This window comes from Prosopis cineraria, unplaced genomic scaffold (genome assembly GCF_029017545.1).
Source record: "Prosopis cineraria cultivar Desert tree isolate PC_DT_omini unplaced genomic scaffold, ASM2901754v1 PC6, whole genome shotgun sequence".
NCBI lineage: Eukaryota > Viridiplantae > Streptophyta > Magnoliopsida > Fabales > Fabaceae > Prosopis > Prosopis cineraria.
Window position 1 is genome coordinate 10,008,629 of NW_026555337.1, and position 23,313 is coordinate 10,031,941.

At 32.0% G+C, this 23,313-nt stretch overlaps 3 protein-coding genes across 15 annotated transcripts; 2 read left to right on the plus strand and 1 right to left on the minus strand.

Moving 5' to 3' along the window:
- Nucleotides 1–415: 415 nt before the first annotated feature.
- Nucleotides 416–3,736, plus strand: LOC129313000 (receptor-like protein EIX1). Of its 5 annotated transcripts, none has more exons than XM_054955809.1 (3): nucleotides 416–1,201; nucleotides 2,525–3,208; nucleotides 3,454–3,736. In XM_054955809.1, exons 1-2 carry the CDS (start codon nucleotides 487–489, stop codon nucleotides 3,181–3,183), a joined length of 1,374 nt encoding a protein of 457 aa, XP_054811784.1. In that variant the 5' UTR covers nucleotides 416–486; the 3' UTR covers nucleotides 3,184–3,208; nucleotides 3,454–3,736. The 5 variants fall into 5 exon arrangements, with proteins under 5 accessions (XP_054811784.1, XP_054811785.1, XP_054811787.1 ...); XM_054955810.1 differs by having other exon boundaries at nucleotides 416–805; nucleotides 2,233–3,208; XM_054955812.1 differs by having other exon boundaries at nucleotides 416–805.
- Nucleotides 3,737–9,598: 5,862 nt separating this feature from the next.
- Nucleotides 9,599–10,368, plus strand: LOC129312812 (uncharacterized). The gene is made up of 2 exons (XM_054955544.1): nucleotides 9,599–10,034; nucleotides 10,136–10,368. Exons 1-2 carry the CDS (start codon nucleotides 9,876–9,878, stop codon nucleotides 10,304–10,306), a joined length of 330 nt encoding a protein of 109 aa, XP_054811519.1. The 5' UTR covers nucleotides 9,599–9,875; the 3' UTR covers nucleotides 10,307–10,368.
- Nucleotides 10,369–18,907: 8,539 nt separating this feature from the next.
- On the minus strand, nucleotides 18,908–22,108 carry LOC129314326 (receptor-like protein EIX1). Of its 9 annotated transcripts, none has more exons than XM_054957736.1 (4): nucleotides 21,856–22,108; nucleotides 21,438–21,486; nucleotides 19,372–21,305; nucleotides 18,908–19,198 (listed from the first exon to the last, which is right to left on the minus strand). In XM_054957736.1, exon 3 carries the CDS (start codon nucleotides 20,519–20,521, stop codon nucleotides 19,397–19,399), a length of 1,125 nt encoding a protein of 374 aa, XP_054813711.1. In that variant the 5' UTR covers nucleotides 20,522–21,305; nucleotides 21,438–21,486; nucleotides 21,856–22,108; the 3' UTR covers nucleotides 18,908–19,198; nucleotides 19,372–19,396. The 9 variants fall into 9 exon arrangements, with proteins under 9 accessions (XP_054813711.1, XP_054813708.1, XP_054813709.1 ...); XM_054957733.1 differs by having other exon boundaries at nucleotides 21,438–21,599; XM_054957734.1 differs by having other exon boundaries at nucleotides 19,372–21,347; nucleotides 21,438–21,599.
- Nucleotides 22,109–23,313: the final 1,205 nt, after the last annotated feature.

The following is a 23,313-nucleotide window of genomic DNA, read 5'->3' on the forward strand; positions in this document are numbered from 1 at the left end:
TATTGGTCACTAATAAAATTATATAAAATAAAACATTTGAAAGTTTCTCCAATAATAAATGTTTTTATTTTATTAATAATCATTTTAATATTATCACACTCTCCCTTTCTCTCGTGTCTCTTGTGCCGCCACTAATAATTTGATTAAAATTAATTACTAATGTCAATATGAAATATAAATTTTCCTTCACTAAAAATATGAATCCCTCTTCCCCAATTTTTTTCCGGGTTCCGCCCCTAGTATACAAGTTTTCTCGAAGTATCTAGAGAAAATCATAAAATAAAATGGAGAACTAACCATCCATTTTCTGAATACTTTATTATTCTTTGCCACTTTGTCATGACTTATGTCATGAAGATAAGCTTTAATTTGTTGAAATTATTTAATAATTCTCACAGAATATGGAATTCAAGCTCTCACTCTAAGCATATGTAACGGTGTCAATGGTGGCAATCCCCTTCCCACCAAACCATATCTTGAGGGATCATGGATTCCTTACTCCCCTCCTTTCTTGCTGTTAATGTTTTTATCCTATGGTCACTTTTATTTGTAATCATTCTCCCAAAAGGCATGTGCAGTCTGAGAGTGCGGTGCAATGAAAAAGATCGACATGCTCTTCTCAACTTCAAACACACTGTGGTTGATCCATCAGCCAAACTCTCTGGCTGGTCCGATGAGCGAGATTGTTGTGAATGGATTGGAGTTCACTGTGACAACACCACTGGTAGAGTCATTGAGCTCAATCTCTCTTGTTCTCCGAAATCCGTTGATGATATATGCCAATACAAATCACAGTGTCTCACAGGTGAACTCCCCCTATCTTTGCTTCGACTTGAATTTCTAAATTACTTGGATTTGAGTAGCAATGACTTCAAGGTTCTGGCTCAAGATGCTGATGTTAATATCACAAATTGTAGCCATCGTCATCTATCATGTGAAAATTCCTCCAATCTTCATCATCTTGATTTATCCTATAATAAGGATCTTCACATTGATAATCTTCATTGGCTTTCTCGTGTTCCCTCCTTGAAATATGTTAACTTGAATGCTATTAATCTTCAAGACAAAGTTGATTGGATTCAGTTGTCGACTTTGCTTCCTTCACTTACAAGTTTATCCTTGGGGTATTGTCAACTTAGAAACATCAATCCATCTCTCAAACATGTCAATCTTACTTCACTTGAAGTTCTTAGCATCCCAGGTAATGCTTTCACCTACTTAGAATCGATTCCAAATTGGTTATTCAATTTTAGTGATATCACTACTATTGACTTGAACTTTAATCATTTTCAAGGCCAGTTTCCAAAGGGGTTATTGAATCTTCAAAAAATAAAAAAAGTGTATTTGGCTGGCAATAAACTCAATGGACCAATTCCATATTGGTTAGGCCAACTTGAACATCTACAGTGTCTTGATGTTGGCATAAATTTATTTTCTGGTCCTATTCCTTTTACTTTGGGAAATTTGTCATCCTTAATTAGCTTAAAAGTGGAGTTCAACCACTTGAATGATACTCTTCCAGAAAGTTTCGGACAACTTTTGAATTTGAAGGAGTTAGATATTAGTAATAATCAATTCAGGGGGGAGGTGTCTGAAAGAAATTTTCTCAAACTCTCAAACTTAAAACATCTTCACATGGGATCACCAGGCTTAATCTTTGCCTTTGATTCTATGTGGGTTCCTCCTTTTCAGCTCACATATATTCATCTTGAACATTCGAAAATTCCAACATGGTTGTATACACAAACATCTCTTCAGAGCTTAATAATTGCCGACTCAATATTTCAAGCATCACTTGAATTTCAAGACAACTTTTGGGACTTTGCAGCTCAAGTGCAAGACTTCGTGTTATTAAATAGCATGATTGATGGGGACATGTCAAATGTGTTGCTAAACTCTACATTCATAAGTTTTTATTCAAATACATTCAAAACAAGCAGCCTCCCTCGATTATCACCAAATGTCGTCCAGTTTCATGCAGAAAACAACTTTTTTTCAGGATCTATTTCTTCACTATTGTGTCATAAAATTAATGAGAGAAGCCAATTACAATATTTGCGCATGTCAAATAATTCTCTTTACGGTGGGCTAACAAATTGTTGGATGAATTGGAAATCGTTGGTTTTTATCCAACTAGACAACAATAATCTAACAGGTACAATACCCTCATCAATTGGTGTCTTATCTAACCTTACTTTCTTGGTTCTCAACAAAAATAACTTATTTGGACAGATGCCTTCGTCATTGAAAAATTGCCAAAACCTAGAGATCCTTGATGTCAGAGAGAATAAGTTATCAGGATCCATACCGAATTGGTTATGGCACAAAGTTAAGATTCTCCAATTAAGATCCAATCATTTCAGGGGAAATATTCCTCCAGAAATATGCAAATTAGCTTCCCTCATAGTATTGGATTTGGCAAACAACAACATATCGGGTTCATTACCTTCTTGCCTTTATAACATGACTGCTATGACTTCACCTCATTCTTCACATTATGGGGTTCCATCCTGGTGCATTACAGCATCATCTATGGCTGTTGAATTTGAAGGCACTGTTCTCCTGCTTATAAAAGGCGCAGAAAGGACCTATTCACAATACTTGGTGTGTTCTATAGATATATCAAGCAATAATATGTCTGGAACATTACCTTCGGAAATAGTTAGCCTGGCTGAATTGCGATCTTTGAACTTGTCCCACAATCAATTTGAGGGCAACATACCAAAAGAGATTGGCAACTTGAAACAACTGGAGTCTCTCGACCTTGCAAGCAATCGACTCTCGGGTGAAATTCCTCAGAGTATGGTTGGATTGTCTTTTTTGGGAGCCATGAACCTCTCTTTCAACAATTTCTCTGGAAAGATTCCATCAGGGACTCAACTTCAAAGTTTTGATGCATTAAGCTATATTGGGAATCCTGAACTGTGTGGAGCTCCACTTCCGAAGAATTGTTCTAACGAAAAAGGCATGAAACCCATTAAAGGATATGACAATGACCAAGAAGATGAATTTCTATCTTCCTTTTACATTGCATCAGGAGTTGGATTTTCGATGGCATTTTGGGGAGTTTGTATTGCCATTTTTTGCATTAGGAGCTTCAGGAATTCGTACTTCAGATTCCTATTCCGTATCAGAGACAAACTTTATATCATGGTGGCCCTCACAGTGAATCGTTTCAGTTGAAATTTAACGTTATTGCCACTGTGAGGTAAGTCAAAAGAGCTTCTCATTCTGTTTTGAAGCTAGGCTTTTGGCCCCCCTCTTTGAAATTTACCAAACATATTTATTTGTTCTTATAATATTCTCGAGTCTCATATTCTACTGCTCTCATCTCAAGCATTTATATAATGAGATAACTATGATGATATGACGCCATGCTATATGAGTCTATACATTTAATATTTTGTAGTTGTAGTACCCGTGCAATTATGTTCATATTTATGCATTATGCAGGTTCTTGTTGGGTGTGCTTCAGTATGTCCCTTCAAATCTTGGATTGAACTTCGCAAGACAACACGATGGAGTGGTGTTACGCACTATCACTTTATGAAGCCAAGATTAATTTTGTTTTGATTACTTAATTTGAAATTATGCAATACAGTTCATTTTCTGTATGCAGTCTGTATCCTTAATAGCCATGTGTGATGTGTCCGTAAATAAAGTGGACACGTCTGTTTTTAAACAAATAAAGCAAATAACTTGAATGTTTATGTTGAATGAGATGTGGTTTTTTAGATATATGGTGATTGACTTTTTTTTTTTTTCATAAATTGATGTTGTGTATTCGAACCTTTTAATCAAATACATCCATATACTTAAAAAAAAAAGAAATTGCTTAAAAAAATACATGCATCAATATACAATGACACATGAAAATATATAACAAAATGTAATTTTTTAAAAAATATATTTTTATAGTTTTTAAAATTGATATATTAAATATATTATTTCAGTTGGCCTATTATTCAAACGAAACTTCTTAAAACATAATACTCCCTTCTCTCCTAACCAAATCATACCAATTAAGCTATACGAATTAAGAAAATTAGTTAAAAGTCTTGATTTTTTTAAAAAAATTTATGAAAATTTTAAATTATCCTTAATTGTAATTTTTAAAGTCAAACATGCTACGTAAATAAACTAATTTGGTAATGTGAACATTTTTTGAAATAGCTCATTAAATAATGCTTAATTAAATTTTATAAGGTATCTTGTATAGAACTGAGCAGGGAGAAAATGTATATAAAAGTATTTCAAAAATATAATAATGCTAAATATTTTTTTAAAAAAACTTTAAAATTAGAATCCAAAAACAATACTGTCCATGTTGAAGTATTATACAAATTTCAAATTATACTAAGATCTGAAGGCACTTGATTGTTGTTTTTAAATTTTGCGAGATTTATTTGTAAATAAATTTGCTTTAAGAGATTTCTATGAAGCTTTTTATTTTTTTCTTTTATCAAAATGCCACCGAACTTTATTGATAAGTTCTTATAAATTTTAAATGAATTTTTTTTCTAGTAAGGAGTTTTTTCTCTCAAATTTTTTATATGTAGTGATTAGTTTACATGGAATCGGGGTTATTTTTCTAATTTTTATTTTATTTCCAATTTTTTGGCACTTGTAATTTGAACTTCTTTATTTCAAAAGCTTTATAAATAATCTACGTATGTATGATTTAAAGATTGAATGGTTTTTGGGAATAAAATCAGTTTTTTGCTTATAAGCTTCGCCATATATATATATATATATATATAAATTAACGGCTTTGGACAATTTATTTTTTTCATATAGCTATTTGAATGAATAAGAATCCATCATTGTTAAGCCCAATTAAGGATAACTTTTTTAACAATATTATTTTTTTTATTTACACAAATTTAAATTTAAAACCTTGTGCTTAAAATAGCCATAGCTCTTTTCAATAAGATCAGACCGTTTGTTTCTTCGTACTAAACAAGGGAGGGACTGGGCTGGGAAAGGAGGACATGAATTAGGTAGGACTGCCTTACTTTTTTTTTTTTTTAATTTAAGGGTTAATAGTAGCAAACATAAGAAACAAGCAAGGAAAGATAAAATAAACAAACAAACATGAGGTTGAAGTTAAAAATAAAAGTTGAAATGTCAAAAAACACGTGTTAGCATAGGAACTGCCTTTCTGGAGGGCCCAGCTGATTTTTTCAGGGATCACCTTCGCAAGTCATGCAAATTAATTGGGCTTATGTTTTGACCCAAAATATTGGGCTTCTGAAAGTACTTGAAGCCCATCAGGAATTACCTTAGACTTGTCTCCATCTATCATATTATCTATTTGGAGCAAGATTGCCACTTGGGCTGCCAATTACCAAAAGTTTTCTCGAGATTCAGACACATTCTTGAGTTGATAATTTTGTGAGCTCCAAAGATATATTTGTGTATACATCCATGCTGGTGCCTGGTGGGACTGTGTAGAACCCATCATATATTCTAATTAAATCCCATCTATGTTTAGTGCGTAAAGAAAGAAAGTTGTAAGTACTCAAGCAGCTTCATGTGCATGATGGTTTAAAAAACATAGCCAATTTAAAATATACAGGCTTATAAGTTTGAGTCCTTAAGAGACAAACCAGCTGTTATTGACAATTATTAATTGATGGAAATTTCAGTTTTTCAAATTTTAGTGGGTTGGACAATTAATGATCGAATCCAGTTTTTAGATAAAAGGATGGGTCACCTTTGATGTTCCCAAATCATTGACAAAGTCAAAAAAATAACGGAAGGGCAACGCAGGAGGTAATGGGGGGCATTCAAGGATTGAAGTTGACTCCTTTGAGAAAATTGTGATGGAGCAATAGGCATCGATGAGGACTAATGCTCCTGAAACTGGCACCCATGCGTTTCATGTAACACTCAATGCTTATGATTTAATATCAGTTTAAATAAAAAAAAAGTTGAAAACAAATCACTTTAAATCAAAATCGTTGAGAATTTTGATCCAAAGGTGATAAAAGAAAAGGAAGGAAAAGGAGATCAGGTTCGTCTATAATGTGACGAGGAATCTAAAATAAGAATGCATGAAATTCCTGTTTGAAAAAAAAAAAAAAAGTCCCCACAGGCTCCCCACAAAGCTGACAGATCTATTTCCCAGCCCAATGCAGAATGAAGGCACAAATTCATCATGTTGCCTGTCTTTTTCTTCGAGTTTTTGGTCTGCCCAATTTTTTGGAAGTGGAGCTGCACATAGTTTAGGATTCCTAATTTAATTTTGTGCAAACACTTTAAGCTAAATTTCTAACGGAATCTTCTTTCATAATTGAGCCATACTTTTGAGCAATTTCACCCCGAAGTTGATTGTTTGCGTGATCAAGAGACTCCAATTATTTCATGTTGGCAATAATCGCTTTGGTATATGTTCCTTCATATCAATTATGAGACATGTTTGCCTTAAATTAACTTATCATATACTGGATTAATGAGAATTTGGATCCAAATTTTTAATACACAAATTTTATGAATATGAATATGAATATGAATATGAATTTGGGGTGACATGGAGGGGAAGAGAGCTGGTCATCTGAATTTTCATTTTTCTCCACCGTTGATTCGCTCCCCATCCAACAGCACTCGTGTTGACACATCATACCGTTGTTTCCCTCCCTCCCTCCTCTCTCTCCTCCCCACTTTCTCTCTCCCTGCAAGTTTCGACCGTGGCGTCTTTCCCTCCAACGACGATGATCAGCCTCTATGCCCCCCACCCAAAACCCTCTGCTTCTGATGAATCCATTACGTCCTCCAACATCAAAATACAACAAAAGAAAGATAAAAGCCACACGTATGATATATCGACATTGCACTCGGGCAGATCCGTTCACTCAAGCACCAAAACTCTGAAAGCCAAGCTCGTCGAGAACCTAAAATCAAAATGGTGAACCCCAGGTTTTGGGTTTATGCTAGTAGTTACTACGAGCCTCTGTAGGATGAATTACAAGGCTACATTCAATGCCCCAAGTTACACATCAACAAATTGTTGTATGTGTGTCAAAAGTGTGTGTGTGTCAAAGTCTCGTATTGATTAAAAGAAATACTCTCCTGGTGTATATATACTAAGGAATGAAGTGGGCTAGTAAAATGAGCTTGGAAGAGAAGTGGCCTCGCGCGCATGAGACAGGCCAACTCAGGGCAATCGCAGTTGAAATCAACCGATTCGCCCCCCTGCGCGCGAGTTCAAGAGGTAGTAGGTTTCTTTTACCGGATTATCTTTACAAATAAATAATTATTTTGACTTGCCGGAGAAACTCAAATTTTGACTGTCTGGAGTTTGAATTCAAACCAAGAACCTTTTTTTGATCATTAAACAAATTAATTTTTCTAAACGTTTGTCTTCCCAACGTTTTCAGATAGGAGGTTGAATGCGTTTACATACGTTTGTGTAACCCCAACGTTTCCAAACAAGCTTTTAAACAGTTTTTATGAGAGTGTAACCGAGCTTTTAATCCGGTAGTAACTCTCCAACGTTCATGTCCACCTTCGGGCTATATATAGCCATGGGTGCAGATAGAGCGAAAAACAAGCCTCTTGAGTTTTCGGGGTTCTCTCTTCCTCCCTCTGTAAATCTGTCTGTGTTCGTCTGTGCTTGCATTTGGTCTTCATTGTTCTGTTCCCTTGTTCCACCGAGGAGGTGCTTGTTTAATCCTGGAGAACTGCCGGACGTCGGAGGGTGTGCCGGAATAATTCTTAAGGACAGTGTCCTTCCGGGCACGACTCAAGCAACCAATCAGGAGTTCGCTGTACACGTCTACCGCGGTGTCGCTATCACGTCTGCCGCCGGTGTCGCCAACACAAATAAAGCCAGCTCAAACCCAAAATTTCCTCATCACAAAATGAAATTAACATAAGTTTTCAATCAAGATTTAATCACTACAGCTAGCAATCAGCACAGCGATTTGAGAACACGGGGAAGAAAATGAACAATATTGCACTTTCTATCGGGTAACTATGTTCTCTGAGCTGGGATTATCAGCAAAGCAGTGATGAACGAATTTTTGAAGCATTGAGGCAAGGTCTTTCAGAAGAGCACGTGTTCGATGGGGTACCTATACGTCTCTATCGCTGCTCGTGTTCAATGCTCCGACACTCCGAGCTGCTGAGGTTGGTCCAAATGCAGTCACCCTCGTCCAGAAATCGAACATTTTTGCTAGATCTGCCATTCAGATCTATGATTCTGACGCTCCTAGGTCCGTTGGCTGAGCAACGGCGAAGCCGATCAAAGATGAGACAGTGGCGGTGGGAGGGAGAGAGGGATTCATGGCTAAGCAACAGTGGTGCCGATCAAAGATGAGACGGTGGCGGATTCATGGCGGAACAAACCGCTCTTGAAAAATATTACAAGTATTTATAAGAAAAAATAACATCTTAACAAATGTTTGTATTTTTTGATAGATTACTTTTATGGCTGCCGGTTATGAAAATACCTTGAGCAATAAAAACAAAATTTATCTTAAGATAACTACAACTAAATAATTAGAAAAATTATGCATAAATCTTGTAGAATATATTTATTTATATATAAGTTTCACAAAATTTAAAAATCACAGCCAAAGTTCTTAGGACTCGAGTATATTGAAATTGAGATGCAAAGACTACATTATATTAATTAAATAATTTATAATTATTTTATCAATAATTTACAATAATTTATAATTATTACTTTAACCTTTTACAATTGTAATTTTTTATATTTAATAATTAAATTGATCATGTGTTACACATTTAATATTAATCATGTGCAACTATTTTGTAATTAATTTACAACTAATATTTCAATATTTTATAGCTATAGCTTCATATATATACACAATTTTTCCTAAATAATTTAGTAGGGAATCCATGCAAAATAAGAGTATGTTTTCAACAAAAAATTTGAAAATTATAATTTAAACTTTCATATTTACAGCTTGAAGGTCCTCATTTTATATTACTCTTTGTATAAGATCTTTAATTATCACTTTTCCTTTTTTTGCCAAAAGATTTCTTTGCAATTGTAGTTCCAACTTCAAAATCAAAATAATGAATAATATCATAAAGATAAATTAATTATATATTATAAATTCCATAGGAATTCAAAGAAAATACTGAAATTTGGTAAATTTATCTTCTTTACTGATCACTATTAAGTTGCTTAGAAGAAATTTAATGTCAAATGGAAAAATTAATATAAAATCCAAGAGATTTTAGTTAAAATACTTTTTTTATTCTATTTATAAAACACATTTTATAAAAAAAATTTGATTCAAAATATAAGATATCTTATAATAATTAAATTATTTTTTTAATTTTATCTCTTTTTAATTAACATAAAGGTTTTTAATATAGTATTATTAAAAGTTAAGGATAAAAATAAAAATATATTTTACTTTTTTATGATATAAAAAAAGCTAACTTTTTTATGAAATATAAAAGTACATCTAACATTTTAGACTAAATCCATTTAAAAAAAATTAGAATTAAATTTGGTTTTATAAATTTTTTAAGAACATGAAATATTTTAAATTTAATTCAAATAAGCCTGATTTACCAAAATTATCTAGCCTAACATGAAACGGTTGAAAATGTGACGGAGTAATTTGCATTGTTTAATTACAAAGTTGCCACTCTGCATCTTCCTCACATGCCCGAAAATCCCAAGGAACTTCGGCCTCCAGGGCCTCTTCCCTCCCGACACCTCGTCTCGTCTCGACCAGCTTCGTGTTCTCAGTCTCCGCAATAACTCCTTATCTGGTTCTCAGCTCCGAATCTTCAATGTATCTGCAAACAATTTCACATATCCTCCTCCGATTTGGCCCACCCTCGTTTTCGGGAAACCAGTATCCCTGAGGGGAGATCGTTCACACGGCATGCAATTCTCACTCCCCGTTTCTGTCCCTCCAATGCCTCCAGCTCCCCGAGCTGAATTGCAGGGAATCGTGGTCGTTCCTTCGCAGAGACGCGCGCTGAGAGACAAAGTAAGAAGGAGCCACCGTCACAGTGAAGAACAAGCAATGAAGGAGAGAAAGGTAATTAAATGAAATGACCTTTTCTTTTGCATATTGTAAGATTTCGCATTGATTTGGAGTCATAGATTTTGATGTTAAATGTTTTTTCCCTCCCTTGTTAGGAAGAAAGAAAAAAAATTGAAGGATGGAGGGAGCTTTTTCGAGGTTGGGAGTGTGGAAAGAAGAAGATGCAGAGTGCAAACTTATTTGCACCAAATTTTCTTAGGATTTTAAATTGCTTTCCCCATTTTACGAGATTTGAGGGTAAATTAGAGTCTTTTTGTGTTCAATAGTGATTTTCCCCAAATTGAAGGCACCCAAAGTAATTCAACGCATGCTTGGTTACTATTTTTGAAAAATCATGACTTTTAGAAGTTAAATATTATCTTTGTAATTTTTTCGTTTCAGAAAATTAATGTACAATATTTCTAAAAGTGCATTTACCAATAGTTAATCTGGACTACTTTTTAAAAGCTGCATTTCACTTTTAAATAACTTTCAGTTAGTTGTTAATAGGGATAATGAAATCTTAGTCCTCTAAATTTACATCATTTACTGATTTTTTCCTTAAATGTACATTTAGGGTTCTTAGCATGAGGGCCATTATTGACGGTCATTTTTCTCCTACATTCATCTCTGTTTTCTGTCTTGGAAATGAAAGTTTAAAAATATAGTCCTTGCAAACAAACACACACTATAGTGATTAAATATTACTTTCACCTGCAAAACTATTTATGTTGCATTTTGCTCTCCTAGTTTCAATTTTTTCAGCCTCACGCTGTTAAAACTTGGAGAATTAAAAAAAAAAGAAAAAAAAACTCCAAGGACCAAATTGAAAAGGAAAAATTTGACACACAAGTTGCAAATCTATTATAATGAAATTATTATAAAATTATTTCTTAAATTATTAAAAATAATTTTTAAGAATTATTTTTAAGTTCAAAATAAATTAAAATCATTAAAATATATTATTTTATAAATTAATTTTTTTAAATAAAAATAATATAAAATTTATAAAAGTGTATAGTTTAATAATATATATTTAAAATTTTAATTTAAGACATTAAATTCATTGCAACTCAACTGATAGTAAGAGAGCATTATAGGCAAAACATTATTAAGACAAAATTCTCACAAACATTCGAAAAAATTAGAAAGAAGTTTCTCTAAGATTTTTTTCGAGTGCAACATTTTTTTAGATTATTCTGACAAAATATTTTTTTCAGAAAATTTTGAGAGTATTTTTTAAAATTTTATTCTCTCAAATTTATTACGTTTTCTTTATATTAGTTTTGAGATAAATGTATTGTTTTACTATAGTAAAATTTGAATCCATATTTATCCTTGAACCTAAGAGACAAAGATAACTTCACTGACATATTTTTCAAGAGTTAGGACTTTTAAAAATATCCCTTGTCTTTTATTATATAAAGCTCCTTCTGCTTGATGGATCAAGTCTACTTGCTTTGTCTTGTACAAAGCAATTTCACTTTAAAAAAGGTCATCCACGTGCATTACATGTGAGTACCATGAATGTGTAAATTTTGTTACTTCATCCCCCCAGTTTATCTCATCTACAATATTATTTGCCCTATTTTTGAATGGGTTAAAGTTTATTTTTATTCTCAAACTATTTTTGAGAAGCACCGGATACCCTATACTTATAAATAAGACAATTTTCCTCATAACCATTTAGTCAAGAAGCAAAAAACCCTCATTCCATTAGTCACTCGTGAATTTTGCTATTTTCTACTAACATGGCATGTGCATGGGATCCACTAGTAGATAGGACTCTAATTATATTTTTTGTACTAATTTGCTTTTAAGTTCTTTCTCTAAAAGTGATAAGTACCTTAAAGTCTTGTCAAAATATTAAATACTCCTTCTATACAAAAATATAAGGCATTTTTAACAAAATCTTACTCCCAAAGTAATTACCTACTCTCAAACTTACTCTATCTTTCCATATTTATCCCTATTAAGCACCCTACAATAAATATAAAGTTATTTATCAATAGAAGTATTTTTTAAAGAAAGACAATGATTACACATTAAAAGATTAAAAATGCCATACATTTTTTAACATATAACTCCTCAAAAAATGCCTTACATTTTTGAACGGAGAGAGTAATTTTAATATCTAATAATTTAAATGTCATTATTTATAAATAATCATCCAAATTTATAAGCTATTTTTTAAATAAAATATTAATAGCTCAAAATAGTTTTTCATAAATTTATAGATGATTTGTAAATTGTGTGCAAAAATTTGTAAATAATAACAATAATATTTACAAATAAATAATACAAAATGACTTTATAAAAAAATTAATATTGATTATGTTTCTTAAATTTTTTAGGTTATTCTCTGTAATTTTTATAGTCAACTAACGGTCTTTCTCCAAAATATTACACCACAAAAATTTAATATTTTAATATCTTAATATTTTGTAACTTTGTATTAAAAATGAAGGGAATGGACCTCTTATTTAGTAGTTCATTTGATGAATATGAATTACTCTAGATATATCATAGTTAATATATTTTTAGTCTAGTTGGAAAGTTGAGCAAGTAACACTTTAATTCTAAATATCTGTTAATTTAACTGTTGGTTGAACAAAAAAATTATAAAAAATAACCTAAAAAATTTAATGGACTTAATTAATATTAATTTTCTTATAAGATCATTTTTTGTAACTTATTTGTAAATATTATAATTAGCATCAGACACCCTCACTACCAAAAAAAAAAAAACAAAAAGACTTAGTCATAACTTAAAGCAACGACAAAAAAAGTCATCACCAAATGTTCACTTTTGATGGCAAAAAGTTATTGCTAAAAACCTTCAACAATAATTTTTGAACTTTTAAGTTGACTTTTTGTTGTTGTCAAAATTGATTTTTTGTAAGATCTGTATTAATAAGTAAGATAATTTTTCTTATAAATTATTTTTTAGATAAACAAAAATTCCCTCCATTAATGATTCGTTAATGGATCAGAGGGGGGATTTTTTTTTTGCTGCTCTTTTGAAAAATAATTTTAAAAAATGCTCTTCTTAATATAGTACATGATGCCTAACATTCTTAGAAGGAAAATATAAAAAGAAAAATGCATTGAAAACTTCAATTGTTAGAGTGTTAATAGTTATGAAAAGGGGAAATCAAGTACACATGACATTAATAACAAAATAATAAAACAGTATATTACATATGAAGAAACTAATTCCAATTTTAAAAAAGTCATCACATATATTAAATATGAATACTAGCTATCATGCTGTAATATGTGAACTTTAAAATTTTATAATATGAGTTCGAAGTTTAAGAACACATACACACACAGACACTTGTATTATTTATATGTATAATTAACAAACCAACTGATTAACAAATAAAAAATAATTATTAAATTTTTTAAAATTATAGTATAAGTGATTAAATAAACTAGAAGCATAAATAAAATATTGTAAATATCAGCCTGCAAATAAAATGTCTTGTAAAGTTTTGTCAAGTATTTGTTACTTAAGGGGAATAACTGAAGCATGCACGGCAAGATCACCTGCAATATAACGCACATATTAATTCGTTTTTATTGGCAAACTATATATTATTAAATTGTTAGAGTGTTGATGATTACAAAAAAGGGCAATCAAGTACACATAACATTAATAACAAAATAGTAAAGAGACCTAGAGAGGACCCGTATTCTAGCCCCACTGAAAACTTCTTGGGCAACGAGAAAGCTAAGAGATCAATGGAGCTATTGTTTTATAAATATGTAAACATTAGGACTGTGCATGGGCAGGGTCGGGCAATCTATTAACCCGATGCCCTGCCCTAAATGTCTTCGGGCAAAAAAATTATGCCCAAAGCCCGACCCTACCTAAAAGATGCCCGACTTTGGAGGGGCCGGGCGGGCAGGGTCGGGCAGGGATCGGGCACCTCGGGCAGGGTCTCCAACCTTGCCCTACCGAAATAAAAAATCAGAACCATCCACACAAATCTGAAATACACTGTAGCAAATTAATTATTTCCATCAATAAATCACTTCAAGCTTTTATTTTAAAAGTAATAGATTGTTAAATATCACTAACAAAAATATTATGGTGTCATCAAAAAACTTAATGGCAAAACAAATATGGAAGGAATTTTTCATGCAAGTCACAAGTGCTGTCCAATTCCAAATTCTAAGAAATATAAAAATATTTAACCTAAGGTTTACAAACTTGATCATCAAGGCATCTAAAAAAAAAGAATTACCATTTATGTCCCCATCAAGTTAAAAAATTATATCCTAAATTATTATTTTTATAAAAAAATATATTATATCTCGGGCCGGGCAGGGTCAATTAGTTGGATACCCCAGCCCTAAACCCTGCCCAACCCGAAGATCGGGCTCAGCCCGACCATGCCCAAACAGAATTGGGCAATTTTTTTAGGGCTCGGGTTAGGCATATTTTGCTCGGGTCGGGCCGGGCATCTCGGGCTCATGGGCATCCTGCACTGGCCTAGTAAACATTATGATCAGGATAGAAGATGTCCCTTTGAAAATATCATATGAAGAGGGTTTGCTTCAAAGTTAAAAGCCTAAACCAGAAATTTTTAGAGAATAGAATGTCATCAATCCTTTGTTATTTATTTATGATTTCTAAAATAAAGGATTAGGAACTTATAACTCAAGTCTAACTCTAACAAATTGACATCAACTTATCATTCTTAGTACGTAGAAAAATTATTTAATTTGCAGCTTTAGTATTTTATATAGAAAGAGATAACCAAACTTTTAATGCCTTAAATTTATCTCGATTATTGACTTGATCTGTGAAATTTAATTTTTATCAAGCAAGTTCATAATGTTTCATAATCATATATAATTAGTTCTTATAATGTTATTTTTCCTTTAAGCTAAAATGACTAATTGTGTATGTTTTTGAAACCTTAGAGACTTAATTGATAAAAAATAAATTTTAGAGACCAAATCAATAATGGAAGCAAAGTTGAGAGGTAACTATTTAATTAAGTCAGCAATTCAAGTCTTCATTCCTAACATTATTCAAAGTCTTTAATTTAGGATGAAGGTCAAGCTTCCAAATCAACCATTTATCCTTAAAAAGTTAATATGTATGTATGTATGTGCATTATAATTCAGTTAGTTTAGTTAATTTAATTTTAATTTTAAAATTTGCAGATCAATCAAATTGATCAACTGAAATTTTCTAAAATAAAAAATCCAATCGAACTAAATAACCAAATACTTTTTGATATGTAGAGATTAGTTTACAAATTTTTAGTTTAGGTTGTTTTCAGAATAAGCGGGAGTGGCTTACCAAGTAAATTTTTTTGGCATTTGTAATTGGGAATAAAATCAATTTTTTATTTCTTTATTAAGGCAGTGAGTGACGTATTACAAATTTGTAAGTTTCGTCACACATACCTACATAGGTACATATGGTTTTGGATAATTTATTTTTTATATAGCCAATTCACTTAAACTCGAGCAATGCTAAGCCTAATTGGAAGTAGTTCACTCAAAAATATTTGATATATTCATGTAAGTTTAAACACAATATATTGCGCAATCACGACTTCTTTTACAGGACCAATGTGGTGGATTGACTTTTGGGGTTTTTTTTTTATGTTCACCCCCAAAAATCAGGTACATTAGGCTCAATTAGCAATGCTTGTTTAGGCCCAAAGGTTGGGCTTGTGGGACTATTTGAAGCCCATAAGGAGTCACACTAGACGTGCCTCCATCAATCATATTGTCGTGGTTTAGGACTAAGGTTGCCACTTGACTGCAGAGTCCAAAAAGTTGTCTTGAGATCCAGACAAACACCTGAGTTGGTAATTTGAAAGCTCCAAAGATATCTTTGTGTATATATTGATGCTGGAGGAACTGTATAACCCATCACGTGTTCTAATTAAATATCGTCAAGTTGAAAACCAGGAAACCACACAGTATCGAGGTCAAGGGTTTGTTATTAGAACATTTTTCAGTGACTGATCTACTAGCTAGTTCAATCGTTGCTCAACTGAGAGAGAGGGATATATATATATATATATAGAGTCTATTTTCTGAATCTATTCATGTTACAACCTATTGTGTTATCTCACTAAGACCGACCAATTACATGCATTACATTATGCCATTTTATTAATTAAGGTCTCAACTGATTTAAAAAATTGTTCTTTTTTAATTTGTATTATCAACGTTATGCATCTTTCCCTATTACAAGAAAAAAACAATATTATATACAGAACCAACCATGACTAATAAGTAATAACAACTGATTTTAAGAAATTAAATCAATATATTTACATAAAATCTATTACCAAAAAAATTACTAAAATCATTATATAAAATCCGTCAAATTTCTACAAGTTTGTTAAATCATTACAAAACCCATGAACTATAATCTAAAGTACAACATAATTATTGAAGGAAATCAAAGCTAACTCAGAAAGTAATTAAAAGCTTGACATCTACACTTGTAATACGCATGTCTTCGATAGCGTAACGCCACTTCGTCCGCCTTTGCAGGGTTCGTCATAAAGACTCGAGATGACATATTAAAATATGCATAACAATAACCTGCTGCATTACAAATAATTAATTTCAAGGGCACTAAAACTCCAAAATATGAAATGTATAGGATCTAAAGCATGCCTTCTTAACATAGTTATTTTATGATGTAAATATTTATGGGGAAAAAATTAAAACAATCAACATTATATTTTTCTTCGGAAAAAAAAAAAGCTTAGTTAAAACATAAACGAGTAGCTTTTGTTCACTTACCAAAATGCCAAGACGTTCAACAGAAACGATTCATCCTGAGGACCATCAACACATAAAGCTTGTCTCTAATGTGATGGAGGAATCGGAAGTAAGAACAATCTCTATCTAGTCATGTATCCACGTGGAAAAATTTATCGAGGTGTGAGCTTAATCAGTGCTTATTCAACACCACATCATCCTTAGTTACAAGAGACTAACAGATTTAGAAGCAATCATAGACAGGGGACTTAAACCTTTAACTGTGTAAACTATAAGGATCCAATAAAAAGAAAAAAAAATTACAAGGACCTGATTTAAAAATTGGTAAAACTATAAGGAACTGCAAAATTTAATTTTCCCCTTGTCTTCCCACTTAACTGCCTGCTGGAAGTCGACCGGATGAGGTCATATATGCAAAACAAAACCATTGCTTCGCAGTCAAACAACTTTACAAGGCGACGCAAGAAGATCTTCTGTGAAATTCTTTGGTTTTGTTGTTTGTGAATATCTTCCCTGTATATAATGAATATTACAAGATTACAATAGGTTCTTTGTCATGGAATAGAATGAAAATATAAAATTATAAAGTTATTTTGTAAATAAAAAAAATGAAGCTGGGCCCAGCCTAGAATTTTTCTTTGAATCATAATTTTTCTAATAATATTGTGAGCAAAGTTCAAAAGAGATGAGTGTAATTTATTTTATTTTAGAAAAATTTGTGTAAATTTAATTTAATTTTCAGATGAACCGTAAATGACAAATTGTTTGTTGCTAAATGAAATGGCATTTTTTCAGAAACATTTGCAGTGAGTAGATTGAATACTTTGATAGAGTTTTTCTTTTTACAACATAAAATTTAAGTGACTTAAGTTCTGAAAACTCATTACAACTAATTGAATTATGAATTCTCATATTGGTAATAAGATTTAAAACTCACAAACTTGTGAATTAAATCTTTATTAATTAGTTTAACTTTTGTTGCCATACTTAAGAGAGGTTTTCTTTCTTTTTTCCTCATTTAATTTTTTTCATTTCATGGTATATTTTGGTATAATTATTTTATTTGCAAATTATAAATTTATAATCAAGTGCAAATAATAATAAAATAAGAAAAAGAGACATGGAGGGCCAGATATACGAGCCCCCAGTAAAGATCAAGAAATCAAAGTGTCTATTATGATGAATGGGCTTAATATTTCTCAAAACTTGGGCCTGAGAAAGGGACCAATGGGCCATCTACTATTGTAATGGACTTGATCTCGGGCTCCAATAACCCCACCCCTTTCATAGACTATATCAATCCCCTGCCTTATAATATCTAAATTAAAAATAATTGATTAATTCTTATTAAAAAAAATATTTATATTTAGTGTTCGGCAATACTTCTAATAACTTTTTGAGTAAATGCATGGTACTACAACAATAGAACTTTATTTTACTTATAATTTTTTCTCTCCCAAAGACATCAAAAGAATTAATATTCAGAATCTAAAACATGTCTTCTTGTCATAGTTTTTTATTATATAAAAATAAAATAAAAGATATATTTCAAACAAGATTATTTCAAATAGTATAATAAAAAAATAAAGTAGATTTGTAACGATGTAAAAATATTATATTATTATATTATTACCAAAAATATTATATTATTATGAACAAGGTCAGATTCAAAGCACAAAAGTTTTTTAAAAAATAATTTCAAAACCTAAACGAGAATTTTTTAGAGGAGAAAATAACAATATTTTTTATTTATCAAATTAGTAAACATACATTGTTATTTTTGTAAAAAGCCAATTTGATGATTTTATATAAACTTGGTTGTAGGCCACATGCTTTGCAATTTGCATCGGGGGGTCGCAGCATCAAAGGTAGGGAAAGAAGAATTTCAAATTCAATAAATAATAATATAACTAAATTTTATACCGTGCCATTCATAGAAACATTGAATTGGAATGAAAAAGATCAGAGATTTTTTAAAAAAAGTTGTATGATTCTAAGAAAAACTACGTATAAAATCACATTTTGTTATATATTTTAATATGTCATTGTATATTGATGTATTTGATCAAAAGATTCGAATACACATCAATTTATGGGGAAAAAATCAACCAACATATATCTTAAAAAAAAACCATGTGTTATTATAAACTTTCAAGTTATTTGCTTTTGTTTATTAAAAACAGACGTTTCCACTTCATTTACGGACACATACCTATTAAGGGTGCAAACTGCACGCAGAAAATGAAACTATATATTACACAATTTCAAATCAAGTAAACAAAATAAAATTAAGCTGGCTAGGCTACGAAACTAGTGATAGTGAGTAACGCCACTCCATCGTGTATTCGTGTCTTGCAAAGTTCAATCCAAGACTTGAAGAGAATTGCTGAAGCATGCACAACAACAAGAACCTGTGTAATGCATAAATATAAACATAAGAACAAATAAATATGCTTGAGATCAGAGAGTAGAATTTGTGACTCGAGAATATTGTGAGAACAAATAAATGTGTCTAATATATTTCAAAGAAGAGGGCAAAAAGCTTAGTTTGAAGAAACCAAAATGAGAAGCTCTTTTGACTTACCACAAAGTTGCAATAACATCAAATTTCAACCGAAGCGATTCATTGTGAGGGCCACCATGACATAGAGTTTGTCTCTTATACTGAATAGGAATCTGAAGTAAGAATTCCTGAAACTACTAATGCAAAAAATGGCAATACAAACTCCCCAAAAGGCCACGAAAAATCCAACTCCTGATGCAATGTAGAAGGAAGCTAGGAATTCATCTTCTTGGTCGGTGTCATTTTCTTCAATGGGTTTCACGTCTTTTTTGTCAGAACAATTCTTTGGAAGTGGAGCACCACAAAGTTCAGGATTGCCAATATAGCTTAGTTCATCAAACCCTTGAAGTTGAGTCCCTAATGGGATCATTCTAGAGAAATTGTTGAAAGACAGGTTTAAGGTTCCCAAAAAAGACAATTGAGCCAAACTTCGAGGAATTTCACCTGAAAATTTATTGTTTGCAAGATCAAGAGACTCCAATTGGTTCAACTTGCCAATCTCTTTTGACACGCTTCCCTCAAATTGATTATGGGACAAGTTCAAAGAATGCAATTCAGATAGACTAAAAACTTCTTGAGGTATTATTCCAGACATGTCATTATTTGATAGATCAATAGCACGCGTGAACTTCACATTTTCTTCATAGATCAGTTCAAGTCCTTTTATATGCAACATAACATTGTCACCATATATAGAATTGGAACAAAATATTTTACCGCAAAAAGTGGTAACCACATTACTTGAAGAAGCTTGTCTCATGGCTGTCATGTTATGCAGGCAACTAGGTATTATACCTGAGATTTTGTTATATGCGAGATCCAATATTATGAGAGATTCTGATTGGCATATTTCTGGTGGGATATTTCCACTGATCTGATTGGATCTAAATTGAAGAATCTTTGCATTGTGCCCTATCCACTTTGGTATGGATCCTGAAAATTTATTTCCTCCAACATCAAAGATCTGTAGGTTCTGGCAATACTTCAGTGACAATGGTATCTCTCCAAACAAGTTATTATTATTAAGATGCAAAATCTTAAGATTAGCCAAGAAACTAATTGATGGTGGAATTGTACCTGACAGATTATTGTCACCAAGCCTAATAATAACCAAAGCTTTCCAATACATCCAGCCATTTGTAAGCCCTCCAGATAAGAGATTATTAGACATGTCCAGGTACCTTAATTTGCAGGTACCTTAATTTGCTTCTGCCATTCATCTTTTGACACAATAATGAAGAAATAGATCCTTGAAAGGAGTTATTTCTTACACTGAATGTGAGAACATTTGGTGCTAAACGAGGGAGGTTTCCTTTAAATTTATTATAACTCAAATTTACGTATGTAGAGTTCAGTAACACACCAGATATGTCCCAATCAATTGTATTATTTTGTAAACAGAAGCATCTCAACTGTGTTGCAAAATTCCAAAAGTTATCTTGAGATTGAGATGAAATACTTGAGGAGACAATTATTAACACTCTAAGAGATTTTTGTGTATATATCCATTTAGGAAATATGGAATTCACCATGTGTACCATATGTAAGTCTATGAGTTGAAAAGGAGGAACCCACAACAAATCAAAGTCAAAGATTAAGCCTGGAGATCCCATGCCAAGAACTTTCAAATTTGAGAGTCTGACGAAATTTCTTTCAGACACATACCCCATCAAGTGATTATCATGAAAAGATAACATCTCCAAGTTCAAGAGCTGTCCAAGACTTTCTGGAAGACTACCATTTAAGTTATTCGAATTGAGATTCAAAGCAATCAAGGATGATAGATTTCCCAAAGCAGGTGGAATAGGGCCACAAATTAAATTGTCACTAATATCAAGAACTTGTAAATATTCAAGTTGGACTACCCAATCTGGAATTGATCCACTCAGTTTATTGCCATGCAAATCCAAGCTTTTTAATTTTTGAAGATTCAACAATCTCTCAGGCAATTGGCCCTGAAAGTAATTATAGCTTAGGTTGACAGAGGTGATGACATCCTAAGATTGAATAACCAGTTTGGAAAGAATTCAGAGTTAAAAGTATTACTAGAAAGGCTAAGAACTTCAAGTGATGTAAAATTTACATACTGGAGATATGGATTGATGTTTTGAAGCTGGCAGCTATCCAGGCGCAATTCTGAAAGGGAAGGAAGTGAAGTTGCTATTTGAAGCCAATCAACTTTCCCATGAAGATTAATGCCACTAAAGTTGATGCATTTCAAGGAGGAGAAATTATAAAGCCAATGAAGACTGTCAATGAAAAGATCTTCATTATAAGATAAGTCCAGGTAATGAAGATTAGAAGAATTTTGATCATACGAAGGAACATAATCATGTTGTATGATGGCTTAGAAGTCATGATTGCTCAAATCAAGATAATTCAAAAACTCAAGTTGGAGCAATATTGATAGGTAGAAATCACCCGTGAGACAATGAGATTTCTTCTCCTCACAATCATAATCATAGGCTTCTAGAGAACAAGGAAGACTGAGTTTGATGACTCTACCTGTGGTGTTGTCACACTGAATTCCTACCCATTCACAACAATCTCTGCCATCATCGGACCAACTAGAGAGGATGGATGATGGATCACCAATTGTGCGTTTGAAGTTTAGGAGGACATGGCGATCTTTTTCATGGCACTGTATCCTCAAACTCTGCTTGCCTTCGTGGAACATGATTGCAGATATTAGTACCAATAGGAGCCAATGATTAAAGATATGGGAGAGGAATGAGATATCCATGATAACTCAAGATATGGTTTGATATGAACTGTGTAAAGGGATTGCCACCACCGTTGAGTTAGCAAAAATTTAATGGCATATCTAATTAGCACGGAGAGAATATTCTATGAAATTGATTGCTTATGTTTATGACGTAAACCATGACACAAGTGGTGTGGAATTGGTTGCAGTGGGACCTTTAGTGACGCATGACAAAGGATTTTTTTAAGAGTGTCACTAATAAACATTGTGACATCATTAGAATTTTCAAAGCAGATAGTTGATTTGTCATAAAATGTCGACAATTACACGACAGACGACAGCCTTCCATTCTTTAACAATTTTGATGTTTTTGCTTCAATAATCTAACTTCGATTACGTTAACTGTGGTTGTTCAGCTGAATTGCGGCTCAGGTTAATTACTTAGCTGAGATTTTTGGGCCCCTCCCTCTATTTCAAAATATTGCCAGGTTCTTCGAGACCACTGGTTCCCATTAGTCTTCATGACATTAAAAAATAAGTGTTGAAAATATGAAAGATGAGTATATTTGAAAAATTAATTCAGAGAAAATTTAATTCCAGTAAAGGATATAATTTTTTTGAAATTTAAAATTTTCAAGATACTTAACGGTAAATAATATTTTTAAATGGTGTTTAAATGTCCTTCTCTCGTAAAATTTTCATCCCAGCCTGCAGCCGCGATGACTTTCATTTCGAATGCTGGGCCTCGATTTCAGCTACCACCACTCCTTTCCTTCCAGCTGGTTTTCACACACATGGATGGTTATTTTTCCACCAGCCAAGAATTCTCGATTTTTGTGTAATTATTCCTACTCTCGCTTTATTTAATATTTTTCCAAATTATCATCATTAATTTCACTGTTTCTTTTTTTAACTATCCTTCTCTCTCGTATTAGCAATACCCACATTTAATATCCTTATTAAAAGAGGGAGCATTTAAAAAAACAAGTTTTTATATAATAAATATTTCATTCATCTCAATTTATAAGGTATATTCTGGCAAAATCTTATATTTATAATATTAACTTTTTTATAATCTTTCAAAAATTTCATTTATTAACAGGAAAGAGTCAAATAAATTTATTTAACAAGTAAAATCATGAGAAGTAATATTAAAATAATCATTGTTAATAATTTTTTTAAAAAAATATTTTATAGTTTGAGATATCAAATCACTTAAAAAATGTCTTAGAAAATGAGATCGACATAATAACAAATAA

What these genes read in the sequence shown, in the direction of transcription:
- LOC129313000 (XM_054955807.1), top strand. Translation starts at nt 487, where the DNA reads ATGGATTCCTTACTCCCCTCCTTTCTTGCTGTTAATGTTTTTATCCTA.
- LOC129312812 (XM_054955544.1), top strand. Translation starts at nt 9,876, where the DNA reads ATGCAATTCTCACTCCCCGTTTCTGTCCCTCCAATGCCTCCAGCTCCC. An exon ending in AAGCAATGAAGGAGAGAAAG is followed by an intron (nt 10,035 to 10,135) that starts GTAATTAAATGA and finishes CTCCCTTGTTAG; the next exon opens with GAAGAAAGAAAAAAAATTGA.
- LOC129314326 (XM_054957736.1), bottom strand. Translation starts at nt 20,521, where the DNA reads ATGTCTAATAATCTCTTATCTGGAGGGCTTACAAATGGCTGGATGTAT.